At 41.4% G+C, this 21,043-nt stretch overlaps 1 protein-coding gene across 2 annotated transcripts in view; it reads right to left on the bottom strand.

Moving 5' to 3' along the window:
• Positions 1-21,043, bottom strand: part of pdxdc1 (pyridoxal-dependent decarboxylase domain containing 1) — a 40,051-nt gene that overhangs the window by 11,300 nt on the left and 7,708 nt on the right. For both annotated transcript variants that reach the window (XM_023422857.2, XM_023422858.2), the window contains exons 6-19: positions 20,461-20,650; positions 18,339-18,407; positions 18,173-18,251; positions 17,913-17,997; positions 15,430-15,478; positions 14,621-14,722; positions 13,753-13,878; positions 12,971-13,021; positions 4,091-4,151; positions 1,970-2,040; positions 1,201-1,306; positions 810-984; positions 327-445; positions 115-236 (exon numbers count right to left, since the gene is read on the bottom strand). In XM_023422857.2, coding sequence (XP_023278625.1) covers positions 115-236; positions 327-445; positions 810-984; positions 1,201-1,306; positions 1,970-2,040; positions 4,091-4,151; positions 12,971-13,021; positions 13,753-13,878; positions 14,621-14,722; positions 15,430-15,478; positions 17,913-17,997; positions 18,173-18,251; positions 18,339-18,407; positions 20,461-20,650 — 1,405 coding nt within the window. The remainder of the gene's footprint in view (positions 1-114; positions 237-326; positions 446-809; positions 985-1,200; positions 1,307-1,969; positions 2,041-4,090; positions 4,152-12,970; positions 13,022-13,752; positions 13,879-14,620; positions 14,723-15,429; positions 15,479-17,912; positions 17,998-18,172; positions 18,252-18,338; positions 18,408-20,460; positions 20,651-21,043) is intronic.

Here is a 21,043-nt window from a genome sequence, read left to right as displayed (position 1 = left end):
TCAGACAAAATATTTCATCCAATTCTTTCTTTATTGAAAGATGGGCTATAATTACACAATGTCCATACTGTCCAATGACCTTCAGGTATCATATAAAATTAATATAGCAGTTACCCTTCCGCTCTCCTCTATGTCCCTCCCCAAGGCAGCTATTGTATCCACCAATTCTGAAACATCAACGTCCTCAGTCACCATGCCAATGAAGATAAAGCCCTCCTCTGTTCCAAACTCAGGACCTGGGAAGAGAGGAAGAGAGAAGGTGAGAGTAACATACATGCTGTAAGTCACACTGTTGAAAGGCCTCTATGGTGTGAAGCAGGACTAACCAGTGGAGAAGACGATGTCCGTGTCAAGCTCTTGTAGTTTCTTCAGCAGCTCAGTGTTAATTTTTTCCAGCTCCTGCTTCCTCCTGCTCTCATCCATCTCTTCAGCCTGCGGCTCGTACCTGAACAACCACACATCTGTCACAACCCCATCATCAAACCCTATGCTCACTTCCACTGAACCTCTCCCACTCATCAGTGTCCTTACCTCACCCACATGGACTACCTGAGGAGTTTATTAAGTCAAATCATCAGTTTATCAACTTCATGTCTCCTGGACATGTTCTTCAGCTTGGATTCAAACCCTCATCTGTGCTCTGAACCCTTCATGCACTTGGCATAAATGAAAAATAAATGTGAGGTTAGAGTACTGGTCTGACTGATCTGATATCAGAAGAATCTTCTCAGAGACGTCAAAGCTGAAGGTTCATTAAATTGATTCTATTTTCTTCATGTAAAGCAGATGGTTTACTGCAGAGCTCTTACCGGACAGCTCCCAGGCCAGGCCAGCTGAGCTCCTCCATGTATCTGAGCGTGGCTGCGTGTCGGTGGGTCTCCTCTCTGAAGTCCTGTCGGAGGCACATTGTGGAGCTCATCACAGGCACTAGCTCCATCAGCTTCTCCACCAGGTCCTCAACATCCTTATGCTGGGTGCCCAGGACTGGGTGGGAGGGAGAAGTCGGTTAACATACCAAAACCCCAACCCTTACCCTCACATAAACTGATGACATCACAGACTGTCGCTTTGCGAGTTTGCTCCCATCAGGGCACCGACAGGCACATTTTGAAAGGGCACTGCACTATGACTGATATTAACAATATTAAAAACAAGCACAACATTAAGGCAGAATGTTGTGCTTGTCTGTGTTTGTGTTACCTGCAGCAGTCAGGAGGGGGCTGAAGCGAACACAGGTTCCCTCGTCTTCAAGCTCCACCACATCTACTCCACTGGTGGGAACCAACTGAGCAAGCTGTTCACCCAGCTACAAACAAAGAGGATAAACATAAACTGAATTGTTGGTCAACTTAAGATGCCAGTGTTTAAAGCACTGACAACAAAACTGCCTGTTTTATTTTGTCTGAAAAAGGTTCAGTTCTGACTCTTTGAACGTTTGCTGTCACGCAGAAAAAGCTGCTAATTTACTGAATGTCCTCGTATGATCCTGATGTTTTGAAACTGTTCACAAAAGAACAATAAGAAGAGTGACAGATTAAACCTGCATTAGACACAAAGTGATAGAAGTGCTTATCAGCTAAACACCCATAAATCCATGGTGATATTCTAAAGAGTATGACACTGGGATATGAAGATAAAACACCATGGACATGGTTTAGCTGCTAAAATTGAAGAAGCTGTCAGACATAACATCAAGAATAGTTTGTTTTTCGTTTTTCCGTTAGCATGGTTCGTACCCTGTTTGTCCGTCCTGTTGGGGTGCTCACCTCACCTCACCTCACCTCACCTCACCTCACCTCACCTCACCCCCCCCCCCCCCCATGTCATCCGGTCTATTCCCGGAGGTCACTGGCTAGGCCAGGTCAGCTAGTTTTAATAAACACTCTTAGTGCAACTTTGACACATTATCAGTGTTGTATCCTGGGTTCACTGGGTGTTTAGAATAGAAGAAAAAAAAAAAAACACTCACCCATCTGTTGAAGGCATCCAGGACCTCTTTCTCCCCAGCACAGTATCCCTCCACTGAGCCCCCACTGGACGCTAAAAACATAGCACAAAGGGAAATAAAGCAAAAATACAATATTCTATGTTTGTTTTATGTATAACATTATTATCTTTGTATTAGGACTAGGTAATGGCCTAAAAGTAATATCACGACATTTTTAGGCTATATCGTGATACATGATATATATTGTGATAATTTGAAATCCACTGTGTAGAAACTCATAAACACATGATTTTAACCCTTTGGTGCATAAAGAGACACTATCATCTTCGCTGCTGTTTTGTGTGATCTACAGATTCAGCATCTCACCTGTTTTTCACTTAAGATGAGTGGTTCCCAGCAAGAATAGACAGGAAAACCTTTGTTGATAGTCATACTGATATGATACCAGCAACATTAGGTATAACTGGCTCCTTTCGCTAGCCTATAGTTTAAATGTCTGGTCTTTATATGAATATGACACAACATGAAAGAAATATATAACTATATATATTTATAAATATATATAAAGTTGTATATATATCGTTACATTATACAACTTATTTAAAACCATTTTAGCAATTGTATGGAGAGACAGAGGCCACATGTACTAGACGGTCATAGCAGAAACCCAATGTTAGTTATAATTATGTTGATAATTTAACAGGTGAAGGGCAGTATTTTCCAGGTACTCTTTCTCTCGCTCTTTTGCTCTCGATCTCTGTGTGTGTCTTGCTCTGAACGAGATAAAACAAAAGCCAAGGTAAACCGTATGTAGAAAGACAGAGCTGCAGTAGCAGCAACGCAGCTGCCGGCCACACGCAAGATAGACAGTCCAATGCCGTTTCTTTTCTGAACCAATTCGTCTGCCTCTATATTCAGTTAACGTTTCTACATACGGATAAACTTGCTTTGGCGATTCACTTTTCAGTTCCCTCCGCTCCACATACATTCACACACGCCTCCTCACCTACGTCAAACATGCGAAATCTTCAGAATGGGCGGGGATGCGTTTCTGTGAGAGGGAGAGAGCGAGAGGAACGAAACGCCAAAGAGAACTTCATGCGGTGTCTTAAACCAATTATGTGACAATTTATACTCGGTGTTCGTGATATTGTCATTTTATACATCCCACGTGGAACAAGCTGCGATACATGGAGTATATTCGATATATCACCGACCCCTACTTGGTATTATCTCAATAATTAATAATCACCACCCAAAACTGTTATTTGACTTTGGGAAAAGTGTAAAAAAAAGTCAAATAAGCTCAAAAGGTCAACTTACTAGCTTTTCAGAGCTTTCAAGTACATCTCATAGTCTTTTTCAGCTAAAGACCAGACTGTAGAGGAAAACCACTCACACAGACCTTTGACTCCAACCACTATTACCAACAGGAATGATCAGTCAGGACCTTCCCACACAGAGCACATCTTATCACTGAGGAGGCAGATTGAGAGAGGGAGGGGCAGAGGGTCCAAGGGCCACGTAAGGCAGACAGGTACAAGGAGCGGATGATGAGAGATTCGCCCTGACACAGACACCGCAAGAGGCCTCCCAGTGGGACTCAGAACATCTAACCAGTGTCCGTAAGTCACAACAAACCATTCAGCATCTTAAGATCTCTGCTGATCTACCCTAAAGACAGTAGAGAGGAAGAGTATGACATCATCATGACATCATCGCATGTAAAAGCTGTGGACCCTGGATAAGAGACTGGATGAACAACATTAGCTGTCTGTGAACACCAGACCAAAACCACTCCAAATCTCCACAGGCAGGAGGTCAAAGGTCGACTAGAGGTCAGTGGATGACCAGACAGAGGTAACCGGCCCCCTGTACATACAACCACCTGTTGTCACATGACCACAGTTCTGTACATGTGCTGACAACTGAGCAAGTTCCAATCTCTGATGAAGCAGTAAAAATTAGTAAGTTGACCTTTGAGTTTAGAATTTATTATTATACTGATGCCTTTTTTTTTCAAACACATTTCTAATGTTAATTCACCACAGGGTTGACATCCTGTGGTACATTACTGCTCCAACATTAAAACAGAGTCCTGTCCCCATCATGTTAGTCAGGTCCAGAGAGTGAGTCCCTCACCAGCACTCATTTCCTGGGAGAACTTGAACAGCACCACAGGTGAGTTGAGTTCATCCTCCACCTGTTGGACACAAAAACACACCAATCAGAAACCTGAGACATTCATTATCATTAAATCTTTTCAAGTGACTTTCTTAATGACATGCAAAACAATTATCATATGTTGAAAAGGTGCAATGTATTTAAGAGTTTGCTCTGTGTGCATGCCTTTTGAAGCTGATATATGTGGATGGTCATTGTAACTGTATGTCACATACAGATATTCTGTATTGGAGGGGATGGTGCCCCAGGTTGTTGCCTCTCAGTGGTATGGAGCAGCCCAAAGCAAAGCTACAGCTCCAGTTTAGAAGACTCAGGGGGGACAGATGCCCGAGCTGATGCTTGATTTAGATAAAATCAAAACTAAACTGAATAAACAGATCAATAAATGGCTTTGGCCACTTCAATTACCCCAATATGACTAGAAAATATTTCAAAATAAAGTCCATGAACCATGTAACAGGCAGCACCTGGACTGGGTTTTTGAGTAGATCACCCAGGGTTGTTGTCTCCTGTTTAGCATCATCTTAATATTTGTGTCAAAAGGTATAATATATAAATTTTCTGAAATAAAATGTCTAAAAACAACTATACCTATGTTCTATATGTTGTTGAGTTGTGTTCTTACATTATCCCAAATGTTTCCATCAATTCTCAAACCAGAGAAATCTGTGATTTTAATCATGGTAACAGTACGTGTCATTTGGTCTCCTGTCAATAACATCATATCCTCTATGATCATGTGTTGTGTTTGTCTGACAGAAGCTCAACACTGATTTTTTAGTTATCAGAGAAAAAAGCTGAGTAAATGTTAATGGCAGCTTGGCTCCCAATTGGAGATGTCCAGTGCCTGATTAACAGTAAGATTGATTTTTAATTTGAAACTGCTTTATTCAGTGTCTCCAAACGCTTTAATCCTCTGGTCCATTTGTTATGGAGAGGAAGACACCTCTGTGGATAATTCGGCTGCTAGTAAAAACCTCCTGAATATCTGGATCCTAAATTATCAGTGAAACAAGCTGAGCAAACATTAGCAGCAGCTCGGCTTGCAGCCTCTCTAAGGCAACCTGTGTTCATCAAACAGCATAGGAGAAAGACTGATTTTAACATCAAACCGCTTTATTCAGTGTTTCCATCAGTTATAATCACCTGGTCTGTTTGTTTTGGAGAGGAGGACACCTCTGTGGATAAATCGGGTGCCCTTAAAAACCTCCTTAAAGTCTGGATCATAAGTTATCTGAGAAACAAGCTGAGCAAACGTTAGTGTCTGCCCGGCTTGCAGCCCCTACAGGATGAAACTGTTGTATTCAGTGTTTTTATTGGTTTTAATAATTGGGGTCCATTTGTTTTAGAGAGGAGGACACCTCTGTGGATAACTCCTTTGGATAAAACCAGTGACCCTGAAGGAATCCTATACTGGGAGAATCTGGCTGCAATGACAGCAATGGTGGTGAACAGGAAGAACTCCCATGATCCCATGGTATTTCTCAATGTCCCCTAGAGGCAGAAGTTACAGACTGTGTAACCGGAATCAGATTCAGAAAACAACTGATCTCTGTGAATTTACATGTGATACAACACTAAGCCAGGAAATAAAACCCAGAGTGAAGCCAATCATTGATGACATCCAGGTGAGGGGTTAAGGCAAGCATCATGCCTGGGTTGGGCTGAAATGAGGGCTAGTGTTTCTGAGGTGTTGATGTGAGGGTCATGAATAATTCACGTGCATGTGTGGTGCTGTCAGGTTATAAAACCAGAAAAAGAAGTGTCTGTTTGTCAAATGGTCATTTCATCCAGGCCTTGTCTCAAGCCCTCAGTATGCTTCAAACAAAGTGCTAGATCAGTATCAGCGGGATCTGAAACACCCTCTTCCCCTGATGGAACTGTCTAATGATTTTTGTAACTTTCCAAAACAGACAATCTGACTTTACACAGTGAGTGGACAGGTGTGTAGCAGTGTGAAACTAGATAGGGATTGAACTTCTTTCTCAGGTTCATTTTTGTTTTTAACAAAACTACTTCTGTGACGTATAACTGAGTGTAACACCATGAATGCCTCTGAGATGACTCAGCACCCCCTCTTTATGACTGATCATATCTTGCCCCTCTCTAATCAGACCCACCTATGACTGTGGTGACTTTTACCTTTGGACAGGATCACAGATTGTTTGAAGTGTACTAGGACCTTAAAGGTTTTAGTGTATCTAATGTAGTTAGACTGTTGGTGGGCTGAGGCACAGGGAGCAGCTCAGATGGCTTCTTCTACAGGGTTTTCCTCCCTTTCGTGGTGGACCACACAGAAGTATATAAGTATATATAAGCAACAGTCTCACACAGGACCCAGGAGTTACCAACAGGCAAAGCTAAAACAGACAACTGAAGGTTCAGGAAACCACATCAGAGGCCCAAACATACGACTGTTGATGTTTTCAACCAAGCAGGAAGAAGAAACAGTGGTGTAGACAAAAGAAAGAGAAAACAAAACCTCACCAGATATGATGCCTCTACTTGTGCCATGAGAATCACAGACTATGACAACAAACATGTATCAACCAGAGGAAAGGTTCAGCACATAGCAAACAATGATAGAAACTATAACAGAACTAGAATTACCACCTCGCAGTTGTCTGCCTCCCAGTATGGGTTGCTCTCATCTTTAATTTGCCCCTTCATATTGAAAGGAGCCAGTTGGAGTCTTTGGGGCATCTGACTGGGATGCCTACCAGCCATCTCCAAGTGGGAGGACAACTTTGGGCAGACCCAGAACATGCAGTACATGCAGTATATCTCAACATGCCCAGTGTTTCAAGTATTTCCTTGAGCTAGAGGATGTGGCTGAAGAAAAAGGTATTGCTAACATTTCAATGTATGATAATAAACCAGTGTTGGAGAAATTAAAATGCTGACTTGATGACTGCACCAGAAACCAGAATTACCATCTCATGGTTGTTGTCAGTCACGTTGCAGTTTACATTCATGTCTGCCAGGTCATATAATATACTGTATGTAGTGAAGCCTTTGAAGGAAAATAAATAAAAGGTGTTAAGATTCCAGTGAGAAACATGCTGTTTTCACTCAAGAGATTTTTTTTGAGCACAGAGCACTGATAGAGAGCTTCATCACATGGTGCAACGACATTCACCCGAAGCTCAATATCAGCAAAACCAATCAGCCTGTGGTGGACGAGCAGAGAAACAAGAGGTCTCCTGTACTGGTTGTCATCCAGGGAGAGGAAGTGAGGAGGCTCAACTCTTACAAGACAAATCATTGAAGCTGAGTCCTTTACAACACAACGTTGTAGCCATGACAGTAGACAAATATGGAAGCTACAAATTCTAAAACATGTTTGCTGCTCACACATCTTCAGAGGATCTATACAGTCACCACAGTCTCAAGGTGGACACCAAGATCAATGTCACCAGTTCAGTATCAGACCTAATGTGAAATATGGTAACAACGTCCCCTTCTGTTCTTGAGTTACAGCCGGAAAAGAGTTTCTGCAGAATGTTATGTCACAGTGATGCAGACCTTTCACCTTTTGGATGCAAAATGTCAGTGGTGACAGTTGCTGTGTCCCAATTCAGCGGTCACATCCTTCAGAGGACGCCATGACAGACTGAACTAAAATGAGACGGTCTGGGCTACAGAAGATTTTTTCTTTGTGTCAGCCCTTACCGTTACATCACGTCGCTTAGCAACCTTGAACACATGCAACTTTTTTTCACTAAAACTTGAGGTTTTCAGCTCCTTAGTTTTAACAGTTGTACTGTTAGCTCTACTTACATTTCAGGCTCTCTGTTAGTGTTGTTTGCTTTCATTACCGGCGCGCAGTGAATCTTTGGATGGGTTGGACCAGGAAAGGAAGGATGCAATTCTCGCCACATTTGAAGGAGCCTTCAAAATGGGACAGTCTAGTCTTCAAATGAAGCTTCTGAAGAATGCAACTCCTGAATTAGGACACAGCTAGTGGATATTAAAATGTGATCCAGGAAGTCCAATTGAAGCAGATGTACAGTATGTTGAAGTTATCAAACACCAAAATACTGCACAACAGTTTACGATACTCACAGGAGTTTACAACAACTCATCATGGCTGCATCTACTTTATCTTGCCTCACAATCATCACAGAGTAACAACAGAAACACGGTATTCATGTTACAGATGTGTGCTTGCATATATTTGACTGACCCACTCAGCATCTTGCCACCACTGCAGCAAAAGTTGAAACCAAGTGAATTTACTCATTTGCCAGACGCTTTTTTCCAAAGCAATTTACAAGTGAAGGACATCAGCAAAGTGTCAGTGCAGTGGGAGACCTTGGTGTAAGTATTAGTAAGTACTACATCTATTTAAAGTGCAAGGAGACTCTATAAGGAAGTGCAACAAAAGTGCATAGTAGGTGCTAGTTATACATGTTAGGTTGTTGGGGGAGGAAGTGCTCTCAGAAGAGATTAATGTTGAAGATAGAGAGAGAAGCCCCTGCTCTGATAAATTTTGGTAGCTTGTTCCACTATCAGGGAACCACAGACCAGAACAGTCTGGACTGAGACTGTTTGTGAGCAGGGATGGTGATGTCAGACCACATTCCTTGGAGGAACACAGTGGCAGAGAAGGAGCATAAGGCTGAATGATTGAGTTCAAGTAGATGGAGCATACCCAGAAGTCCCTCTGAAGGCAGCATCTAAGCAGAGATTGAACGTGATCCGGGCGGCAATGGGTTGACTGAAAGAGGCAGCTGCATTCTGGACCATCTGTAAGGGTTTCACTGTGCATGGAGGAAGGCCTGCCAGTAGGTCATTGCAGTAGTCAAGGTGAAAGATAACCATGGACTTAACCAAGAGCTGGGGGGTGTACTGCATCAGGTGCTACCTGATGTTTCTGATGTTGTATAGAACAAAGCGGCACAACTGACAGATGTATGCAACATGGTCAGGGAAAGAGTGCTGGTCATCAAACATGACACCTAGGTTTCCTGCGACCTGAGTTTTTTTTATCATGCAGGGCTACTGTCAGTCCAAACATGGCTTCATGTATCAGGCGGTGCAAGATCCTCACTACCACCAGTATTCGACTAGTCCTGCTTCTACACTCAGAACTCAGCATATATCCTCAGCCTTGTCTAGCACATTGTCCACTGCCCTGCACATTTGCATATTTGCACCCAAGTGTGCATAATTCTATTGTATAGCATATCATTTATATATCTATATATAACTATAACTATCTAACTTTAATTTTGTGTTCTTTATAATCATTCTTTTCACACACTCACTTTTAGCAAATAAGAAACTGTCCACTACCAACATTTGAAAATGAGGAACCACAACATTTGCTACAAAACTTTAACGTTGCAAATGACTAAAGTTATCAGGCTATGAGCAGAATGGGACTTTATGTTTGGTGGAGTGACCAGCTTTTGCTCCATCAGGGACAAAAGGTTTCTATCAAGTCTGGAAATTTCTGTTTGAACATTCAATATTAACAATATCTGAATACTGGATTTTTTTTTTATGGTAAAATGACATTTACACATATTTGGATTGTAAACTAAAAGAAGTAATGATATGCAACAGCATGTGACACATTCATCAATTATTCATGACCCTTGTATTTCTTCAAAAGTCAACAAAACATATTGAGCGTGGAGAGGCATTCCCTGAAGTACCTCAAAGGACATGCCTGAGTGGTCCACATCCTAAACAATTAGGAAGAAGTGAACAGTCCATCAGCCAATGGAGACCCAAAAACCGCTAAGCTGATGTAGGTGAAGGAAAATGGTCAGGAGTGACAGGAAGAAAGAAAAGGGAGAGAGGGGAGGACAGAGGGGGAGGGAGGGGGCAGTGAGGGAGACAGGCAGAGGCTTGGTCCCACCTACAATAGAGAGCATGAGAGAGCCAAGAACGTCCCGCAGTGAAGCCCCGGAGATAGGCGGGATCGGCGGCACCACACCCTGGAACCAAGGCAACCCACACTGACTATAACTACAGCTACACACACACACACACACACACACACACACACACACACACACACACACACAGAGACACACACAGAGACACACACAGAGACAAGCACTCACACACCCACCTGCAAACGCACACACTGATTGTTCACTGCATCTTGTTTACAATAGTTTTAATGTATAATGTCACTTTGTGTTACATCCGAGTGACTGTATGGATACAGTATCTGTAGTGGATGTCAGTGAACAAGCTTTAAGTCTGTACCCCCTAAGACTGTTTTTGTATCAACACCACTCTGATGTTACCATGGTCAAAGCCTCGACGAGAGAGATCTCTGTATCTGTCACATCCTATAAACACAAATGGTTTTGTCTTTTAACTCTGGAGTCAAGTTAACACATGAAGAGGTTCTGATCCTTTGTGCTGCTGTGGACTTTCTCACCAAACATAACATGACACTGAAGCTGTCCATTATGCAAATAAAATAATAAATTCATCAATATTTCTCTGGTAACATGTGTGTTTGAATTTTACATGTGACTGGTGAATATAATACAATAATTCAGATCAGTTCTTCTTGTATATAAGAGATGTAGATATCAACACTTTTCATGGTGGTGTGTTGGGTCTGACGAGGTGGGTCTGATTAAAAATAATGAACTGAGCGGATGCTCTCTCCAACAGCTATCTCAGCTACTGATGTCATGAACTTCACAGTTTAACAGAAGTTTATCTGTCTAATTCCAGTTCACCACTGAGATCTATCGGCAGCTCATATTTACTTCCAGCTGAGAAAAGCGATACATTCACTATAACCTCTTTGTACCTAATCTCTTTAAGTATTTAAAGGTGGTGATATTCTAGATTTCTTTTTATTGTCAACAATTTAAAATAAAAACTAAACCACCAATGCATGTATCTACTAGCACATACTGGTTGTGTATCAAAGCCTGATACATCTTATTCCTCTGTGCGGAGCTCCATCAATGTTCCTTCATCACCATGAACACACACACTTTAGTTTATTTTGACTCAGTCCCACACACAGTCGTGCTGCTGAAAATACGCAGTACAGCACTAAATGTGGATTAATCACCACTGAAAATAGTCCCCAACAAATGCACTTAACTATCACAATTCTTTTTTTTTAATTCTTTTTTAATCACCAGTTGATTCCTAAATCAATTTTTATTTTATTGCCAGCTATTACAGCTAACAGCTAACAGTTAGCCTGATAGCATTAGCGCGTAACAGAGAGCGGCTGGAACTGCCACTAAACAGTGAGTTGATTTATTCCATTTAAATTTTTTAATAAGACATAAACTGTTAAGTGTCCACTTTGAATGACGGCCGGAGGTTTCCAGTTCCCTGCTCACAGTGAATAAACCTTCATGTTTAATGGCACCGCTGACTGTAAATGGTTTAACTCCCGCTAACAGCTAAGAGCAACTGTATTTGCTAACTGTTGTTGTCCGACCGTCGGTTGACTGGAAGCCTCAAGTTCACAGCAACTATATCAACACATCTGACCCGAGACGAGCTTAGTGCTTCATAATAAAAGCACCAGTGGTTCTCTGTCAACACATTTCATTATAACAGCACTTTATTTATCTTTATTTACTTTGACTGCGACAGTATTTAACTTTATTGTAATAGTTTAGTTAATTGTTTATTCAACTTAAGTACAATTACTTAACTAACATTATACAACAGTTAGTTCCAACCAAGTAATTTGATTGGATGAGAGTCATTCCATGAGTGCTGATAATAGAGTATAACAGCACTGGGACTTTTAACGACATGTATCACTCCGCTTTATAAGTGTTCTATTAACCGTTAATCAATGTTACATTAACGGTCGCTATCTATCTTAGATTGTAACAAATTTTGCAAAGATGAAAATATTTCCAGAAAGAAGAGTCGGAAGAGGATGAAGGAAGGAAGCCTGGATAGTTCAGCACACACCTCCAGCTGCGCTCATATCACATCATCAGTTCAGGGAAATAGCAACAGTTAAGTAGATGTTAATACCAGGTCTGAACAGGGCCTTAGACTGATTATATACAATATATGGAATTGAAATTTAATTATCGAATCGCAACACTTAAAGATTGCAATACATATCGACTCTGCACCAAAGTACCGTGATGGTACTGAATCAGGAGATAAGCGTATCGCCCCCGCCTGCTTAAGGAAACGAGAGAAGAGAGAAGAGAGAAAAGAAAACTGATGTTGTTGGGGATGACAGCCACAGACAGGAAGGGGAAGTCATTCAGCATTGAGAGACACATTGTTGGCTTTGGCTATTTTTGTTGACAATAACAGTAAATAGAATATCACCACTTAGTACACATACATGATGCTGCTGCCCTTGTACTCACTACAGCACCAAGTATGGATTAACCTGCTGCTAAAAATAGTTCCCGAGTGCTTTACTTCCTCCTGTGTGACTAATGTATGTTAAAAACTACAGTGACCAGATGTTTTAGAAAAAATGAAACTATATATTTAAGATTTACATCTTCAGGAGGAACCACTGGGACTGAGAGACATAGTGCTGACATCAGGAAGTACTAGTAAAATAAGTTATTTCATAATATTTTGTTGCAGATCTATACTTTGATCATCACACCTACAATATTCTTCTTCAGGATGAATTATTTCCTGAAGGTCGTGTTTATAGTCTGTCAGTCAGGGCAGCATGTAGGGAGCAGTGCTGTGAATAGATGACTGCAGATACAACAGGGCTTTGTTGCCACTAACTAGTATATTTCAATGACTTTGCTCACAGTGGAGAATCCTTGATCTATCCTCATGAAGCCTGTTCAGCTTTTATTATGCTGGACATTATGTCATTATTGATGGCAGATCACCTACCGATGTCTTGATTGAGGCCAAAGATTTCAGTTTCTGCAGGAGTTGCTGGCTCTGGAGGAAAGAGAGAGATAAAGGCGAAGTGATGCACCAAAGTTCATTTCTGAAAACCCTGTTTTAGTTGAAAATGTTTAAACTGGTTCAGCTTGTTGGGAAATGTGCTTGTTTGCTTTCCTTCTCACAAAGAGAAGAGAAGATTGATAACATCTCCTGCAGTCAGGATGCGGTTAGCCTAGCTTAGCATAAAGACTGGATGCAGGGTTACCCTGGCTCACATACACTGACTGACACACAGTATCTTGTTTGTTTAGTTTGTAAACAAAGAGAAACATAACATTAAGGCCACTGTCTGTTAGACAGACAAACAGAAGCAGCTCAGGCTGCCACTGCCTGCCCTTTCACCTCACTGATTGGTTGATGTAATATTCCTAAAAATTTTGTTTTTTTCTCTCAAAATTTTACATTTTTAATTCTCATAATATTACGACTTTATTCTCAAAATTTCTGATTTCTTTTTTTCAACGTGGCCCTAATACTTTGGACAAACATTAGTTTATCCATCCAGTACTTTTGTCTCTGGCTACAGAACAGGCTTTGGTTTTGGTCTCTGTACAGGCACAATGGTACCTAGCCTAGAAACACTGCCTGACTGTTGTTTGCCAAGAAATAGTTCCAGCATATAACTCCCCCTAACTACTATGTTGTGTCTCATTTGTTTAGTCTGCACACAAACAGAAATGTAAAAGGGATGGCCTGTGGTTTAGGGGAAGAGAAGTGATGCTCACCAGAGCGGCGGCATGTTTGATCTTCTGGACAATTCCATTGTGACCGAGGTACTGCAGAGAGAGCCAGAGAGGCAGCGCTCGCAGCTTCTCCACCGGCTGGCTAGAGGTCAGACCTGCTGCCAGAGACTGAGAGACAACACAGAGACACAGAGCGGTGAGACAGTCAGAGAGCTGGACAAAATACAACTAATCCAAATTAAATAACAGGGAGGGTCCCGGTCCCGAGCAGCTGCTTCTCCACCTTCTGAGGCCACAGGTTGAACATGCACTAGACCCCCTACAGTTCACCTACAGAGAACATATTGGAGTGGATTATGTCGTCATTTACAAGCTCCACCGGCCCATTCTTACTTGGATGAGCCAGGTAGGTACATGAGGATTATGTTCTTTGATTTCTCAAGTGCATTTAACACCATCCAACCCCCCATCCTTAAAGACAAGCTGGAAGGGATGGGGGTGGATCCCTGCTTCACGTCCTGGATTGTGGATTACCTGACAAGACGACCACAGTACATCAGGCTGGGTGACTGTGGCCAGTAGTAGACAATGTACTCTTTTGCGCTGCAGTCTGCTAGGGCAGCAGCATTTCCGCCATGAACACAAAGAGACTGGACAAGCTGGTCAAAAAGGCTGGACTCACTCAGGACTGTTGTGGAGAGACGCATGCAATGTAAGGTCTATTTGTCTATAACAACTAATGTGAACTGAAGGAGTAGTTAAAAAGTTTTTAACAGAAGACGACACGTTTTAAAAAAACATTCGGACGGACATAAAGGTCACAATAGTGATGGTGATACACCTGTTTAAGAAGTGACCAGAAAATTCCACAAAAGCTACAAAAACACTCAATGAAGTTATATGAGCTTACCAGTGCTGGGTCTTCATGTCTGTAGAGGGTGACAGCGGTAACAGCAGGCAGTCCCAGCCACTGACCCGGTGTCAGTGTCATACTATCGCTTCTGGTGGCCGCCTGGAACAATACGCATAAATACACAGTCAACATGAGGTGGACAGAGTGAGGTGAGACAGTAACACTGGGACGGATGGTGTGGAGAGCATAGTCAGATGTTTGACAATTTTTCACTTCAGGTTTTTACGCTGTGCACTTGATAATAGATATTTTAAAGCACAGAATATCACAGAGTTGGCTTCATGTATCTGTAAAAACAAATGATTCAGTTTATTCTTCATTCCTCTGATCCACAGAGGGAGCAGTGTCACTGCTGAGGAACACTGGTTGGAAAACGATGATAGGAAGGAGAAGGAATGTTCTCAGTTCTCTTACAGGCTGCACCACTGATTTTAAAACTTATTTTACAGTTGAAGACCATTGTCCACCATGACCACCATACATTTTATAATCAATTTCATCATTTATGATATTGATAATGAATGATGATTATTAGTTTTGTTTCTTATCATTTTGTAGTAAAACAAGGGGAGAAACATTTTTAAGCTCTGACATCAGAAGAATCTCCAACCCTGCAGTGTTCATAGTTTACTAAACTGATTTTATTTTCTTTTTGCAATAAAAAGATGATAATGTTATAACAGTGAACATGTGTTCAACTTCTCTGTGTGTATTTAAACATCTGCTGCAGATTTTCGTTAATCTGATAAAATGTATTTTATCTTGGGTGTGTGAATCAAACTGGGACCATTTAAACATGAGATTACCATGACGGCGGAGGTGACCTGCCCAAGCGCCAGGGTTGCCAGGTTGACCCTGCAGAACAAAAAAACAACATTATAAGAAATAAAGATGATAGCACTGGTGACACTTCAGTCACTCATCAGACTCAACCCAAGCGCCAGGGTTGCCAGGTTGACCCTGCAGAACAAAAAAACAACATTATAAGAAATAAAGATGATAGCACTGGTGACACTTCAGTCACTCATCAGACTCAAGCCTGAAAATATCATAGGAATAATGCTCATGTGCATTTATAGAATTCATTTTTTAAAGTGATGCTGTCTATGATTTAAAACTAGAGTCACCTCCTCCTGGTTGTTTCCTTCACCAACCAGACAAATATCAGGGAACACAGTCTCTCCTTCCTCATTTACAGCTCTGAATAATGGCCAGAAGTGTTTTTGTTGAACATTATGATGTCACAGTGAAGTTGACCTTTGACCTTTTGGATATAAAGTGCTATCACTTAATTTTATGTTTATAGATATTTGAGTTAAGTCGTGTTATAATTAGTGACAAAAAATGTGAGTTATGGCCAAAAACATGGCAAAAACGTGACAGATGTAATGAAATTCCCTCTGTGTGTTCCTGATACATTGCATTCACAAGAACTTGAGATCACTGTGACAATGACCTTTGACCTTTGACCAACAAAATCTAATCAGTTCATCCTTGAGTCCAAGTGAGTGTTTGTGCCAAATTTGAAGAAGCGTTTCATTTCATTAGAAATCAAGAGGATCCCAGTATGGGTTGCTCCCATCTTTAATTTGCCCCTTCATATTGAAAGGAGCCAGTTGGAGTCTTTGGGGCATCTGACTGGGATGCCTACCAGCCATCTCCAAGTGAGAGGACAACTTTGGGCAGACCCAGAACATGCAGTACATGCAGTATATCTCAACATGCCCAGTGTTTCAAGTATTTCCTTGAGCTAGAGGATGTGGCTGAAGAAAAAGGTATTGCTAACATTTCAATGTATGATAATAAACCAGTGTTGGAGAAATTAAAATGCTGACTTGATGACTGCACCAGAAACCAGAATTACCATCTCATGGTTGTTGTCAGTCACGTTGCAGTTTACATTCATGTCTGCCAGGTCATATAATATACTGTATGTAGTGAAGCCTTTGAAGGAAAATAAATAAAAGGTGTTAAGATTCCAGTGAGAAACATGCTGTTTTCACTCAAGAGATTTTTTACAGAGGAGCACAGAGCACTGATAGAGAGCTTCATCACATGGTGCAACGACATTCACCAGAAGCTCAATATCAGCAAAACCAATCAGCCTGTGGTGGACGAGCAGAGAAACAAGAGGTCTCCTGTACTGGTTGTCATCCAGGGAGAGGAAGTGAGGAGGCTCAACTCTTACAAGACAAATCAGTGAAGCTGAGTCCTTTACAACACAAAGTTGTAGCCATGACAGAAGACAAGGCTTCAAATATGGAATACAAAATATGGTCACAAGCTCCCCTTCTGTTCATGGGTTATGGCCAGAAAAGAGTTTCTGTAGAACGTTATGATATCACAGTGAAGCTGACCTTTGTCCTTTTGGATGTAAAAACATCATCACTTCATCATTTTATCCTATTAGACATTAGTGTGAAATTTTAGCTTTGTCTCAGTTCAGGGGCCATTTCCATCAGAGGCTGCATTAGAAGACTGACTAGACTGTCCCATTTCGAAGGCTCCTGGGCAATGAAGGACCCGGTGGATGAATCATTTACAGCCCAACCTATCCCAAGATTCACTGTGCATCATACAATCTATGGATGAATAACTTTTCAAAAAGAGACAAAGGCAAACTCTCCAAATGAAACAGCTGTAGAGGATTAATAGGAAATCCTCCGTAGACCAGGCCTCCTTCAGAGGCCACGCCTTCGTAGGCCATCTCCTCCGAAGGATATGGTCCCTGAATTGGGACACAGCTTACTTAATAATTGGCATATGAATTCTAGCGTTATCACCTTATCCACCAAAATCTAATGATGAAATAATGAAACCAAATTAGAAGAAACTAAAGGTTTCCTCAGATATCACGAGAACTGGACAGAAACATAATGAATCCAGCCACGAGGCATCAAAACACAAAGCTCCACCAAAAGCTTCAGAGCAGGTTCTGACACTACAGCTGACAGGAGGTAACAGTTACATACAGTGTATGAGGGGATCAAAAGAATGAGTATATATTTCATGTATAGTCTAACATTTCAGGAAAGACTTTTATTTGTTGCCTGGCAACCCCATGGCCATGATGACAATCCAGGACGTTACTTGACGCCAAGAAATAGTTCAAACATGTAACTGCCCATAAAACCAGAACTTGTCGTTCCATCATTTCTGTTTGTGTATGAAGTAAACAAACCACATCCTAATTCCAGCTCTGTACTGATGAGAGGCACAGAGATGAGACAGATGAGAAATAACAACTATTTATTTTAGAGCATAAGTTGTAGAGGAGGAGCTGACCTACCCCTCCACATGAAGCCACATTTTGTACTGGTCACACAGGTCCTTCAGGCGACCCAACTTGTCTGTATGACCTGCCCCAGGGGTGCCTGGTAAAAAAAAAACACACGTACACATTACTGCACTAAATTCCAAAGTAACATATTTAAACTGCAGAAAAAATCTCATAAGCTGCTAATCTACTGTTACAATAATATTATCTTTAACTGCTGTCATGTACCACATGCATACAGAGTGCAATGTTTGTCTGTTAGTGTCCTTCACCTGCATTAGCGATCAATAGCAGAGGAAGCTTCCCGGCCTCCACGTCCTCTTTGATCAGTTTGTCCAACAAGGCAACATCCTGTCAGGGACAGACAGGACATGAGCTAAAATCATTTTCATATCAACTATCTGATTCGCTGTGTCTGTTTCATCTGTGTTCTCCTACCATTTGGTGTTGGGATCCAAAGATGGTGTTGCATGGGACTGTGCACAAACTGGAGAGAGGCAGGCCGAGCTGATGACACAGAGACGATCACTTTGTATTATGTATGAAAATGGATAGAATACAATCAAATCTGTGATTAAGTAATACTGAATATTAATATCATTCACACATTTTTGGTGTATATATATATATATATATATACACAGTGGCAAAAAAAAGTAAGTGAACACTTTGGAATTACCTCCATTTATGTATAAATGTGTCCTTAAATATGGTCAGATCTTCATCCAAGTTACAATTATGAACAAAAACAGTCTATTTTAACTGATTACACACAAATCATTGTTTTGCGTGAATATTGAAAATATAATTCAAACTATCACAGTGCAGGTTGTGCAAAGTATGTGAACCCCTGGGCTAATGACATCAACAGAAGCTAACTGGAGTCAGTATTTATCAAACCTGGAGTCCGGTCATTGAAGCAAGACTAGAGGTGCAGGTTAGAGACACTTTGGCTTATAAAAAAAAACACTCAAATATTTAGAGTTTGCTGTGCACAAGAAACATCTGCTGATGTGAACCAGGCCTCACAAAAAGAGCTTTCAGAAGATTATGATCAAGAATTGTTGATTTGCATGAAGCTGAAAGGGTCACAGAGTCATATCAAAGAGTTTAGATCTACAAAACTCCAAAAGGACAACACAGATGATCAGTGAGTCCACCACACACATCACGGTGCATGGTTCCATGGGGCATGGTGTCCTGCCACAGAGGAATCTGCTGCTCTCCAAAAAACATTATTGTGGCCCTGAAGTTTATAAAGAGCACTTTACAGTGCACAGTGCTACTGGGAAAATGTCTTATGGACTGATGAAACTGAGGTTGACTTGTTTAGGAAAAACATGCAGCTCTATGTGTGTGGTGTAAATGGCACTGCATACTACATCCCAACATCATCCTCCCAGAGGTGAACCAGGGTGGAGGGAGCATCATGATCTGGGTCTCTGCTGCCTCTGGACCTGGACAGCTCCACATCATCAAGTTTATCAAGGTCTCCTCCAGGATCATGTCAGGGTGTCTGTCCACCTGCTGAAGCTGAGGAGAAGCTGCTGATGCAGCAGGACAATGACCCTGAACATCAGAGTAAATCCACCTTCTGGAGCAGGCCAGTCAGAGCCCAGACCTTAATCCAGTAGAGGTGCTGAACTCAGCGAACCGCTCACACCAGACATCCAGAGAATCTGTCTGACTGAAGCAGCTCTGTAGGAAGAATGGTCCAAACTTCCTCCTGAACATTGAGCAGCTCTGATCAGCAGCTACTGAAGAGCTGGTTTCAGAGGAGCTTCAACCAGTTATTAAATCCAAGCTTCACTGACTATTTCCATCAGCACTGTGAATGTTTAATGGCTGTGTTCAATGAAAACACAGAAGATTATAGTTGTTTGTGTTATATTAGTTTACTTTACACTGTGTTTGTCTGTATTTGCAACTTAGATGAAGATCAGATCATAGTTTATGATTAGTCAGTGCAGAAAACTAGAAAAGATATTTTCTAAATACTTCATTTTGTTGAAATGAACAGACTAACTCCCTCCAGGTAAATGAGGAGTGAGAATTTGTAAAAGATCACGGTGGAGGTAGAGGATAGGATCTGGGATCGCCTAAACTCGCTTTGAGGGTGATATTTGTAAGTTTTGTCCGCAGCCGACCGTGGTTTCTCGCTGGGAGCAGGAAGTGTTGATTGTCACTTGACAAGAGCTTCTTCCATCATTTTGTTTACAAGAGAAGAGGTTCTAATATGTCCTCTGAGCAGCTATTCCTTCACAACAGATTGGAAGTTACAGTGAGTCACTATCAGAAAGTGAGCAGACTGGCTGAAGCTAGCTGGTTAGCATGCTAACTTCAGTAGAAGAAAAGAAGTGAAAGAGACAAGAGTTAACATTGGTGTTTGTTTCCACCTCTGGAGACAGATGTTGGTGAGTAAAGGTTTTAAACATTTCTTCTAGAATGGTAAGTAAACAGCTGTTAATGCTAACGCTACCTATATAGCAACAGCAAAATTACAAATAGCCCTTTTCATCTTCATGATTTCTGGGGAGCATGTGTGTTTGTCTCTTCCTACCTGGCTGCAGAGGTGTTGTCCCAGACCAGGCCTGCAGGACGCACTCTGGTAGATGATTGGCTGTTTGAAGCTTAGCACCGAATAGCCCTCAGAGGCGTATTCTTCATAGCGGGCATTGATGATCAGCCGACAAACTTTGACCAGGCCATCCCTGTTATCCTCATGGAAGTAGGCTGAACCGTTCTCATACCTGGGAGACACGTCACATCAAAGTGTAAAGACTAAATACTGAAAGTAGAAAATGCTCAATAACCAAGAACCACCAATGTTTCGAGTCACTCAAACTCAAAGAAAACAAATGGTCAAACTACAGAATCTGAGAAAACATGTTTCACCCAACCTCAGGATTTAGTGTTACCCATGACTTTCATCCAATCTTGACTCTTTGTTTATATTTAATAAAACAGTTTTGTAAGAGAAAGGAAAAATGAGACCTAGATGTATTACAATGGCCAAAGTAATGTGATAAGATGATTTCTACATTAAATGACTTTACCCCATTTACCATATCAATGTTGGTAGCAGATCCCAGAGGTTTCAGAGCACAGATGTGAAAATGTGTAGAAACAACCAATGGAGTTTA

The sequence above is a fragment of the Seriola lalandi genome, unplaced genomic scaffold (genome assembly GCF_002814215.2).
Source record: "Seriola lalandi dorsalis isolate HSWRI2012SDOR001 ecotype SW California unplaced genomic scaffold, Sedor1 jcf7180002054686, whole genome shotgun sequence".
Taxonomy (NCBI): domain Eukaryota; kingdom Metazoa; phylum Chordata; class Actinopteri; order Carangiformes; family Carangidae; genus Seriola; species Seriola lalandi.
Note: the sequence above shows the minus strand (reverse complement) of the source record. Positions and strands in the feature narration are given on the sequence as shown.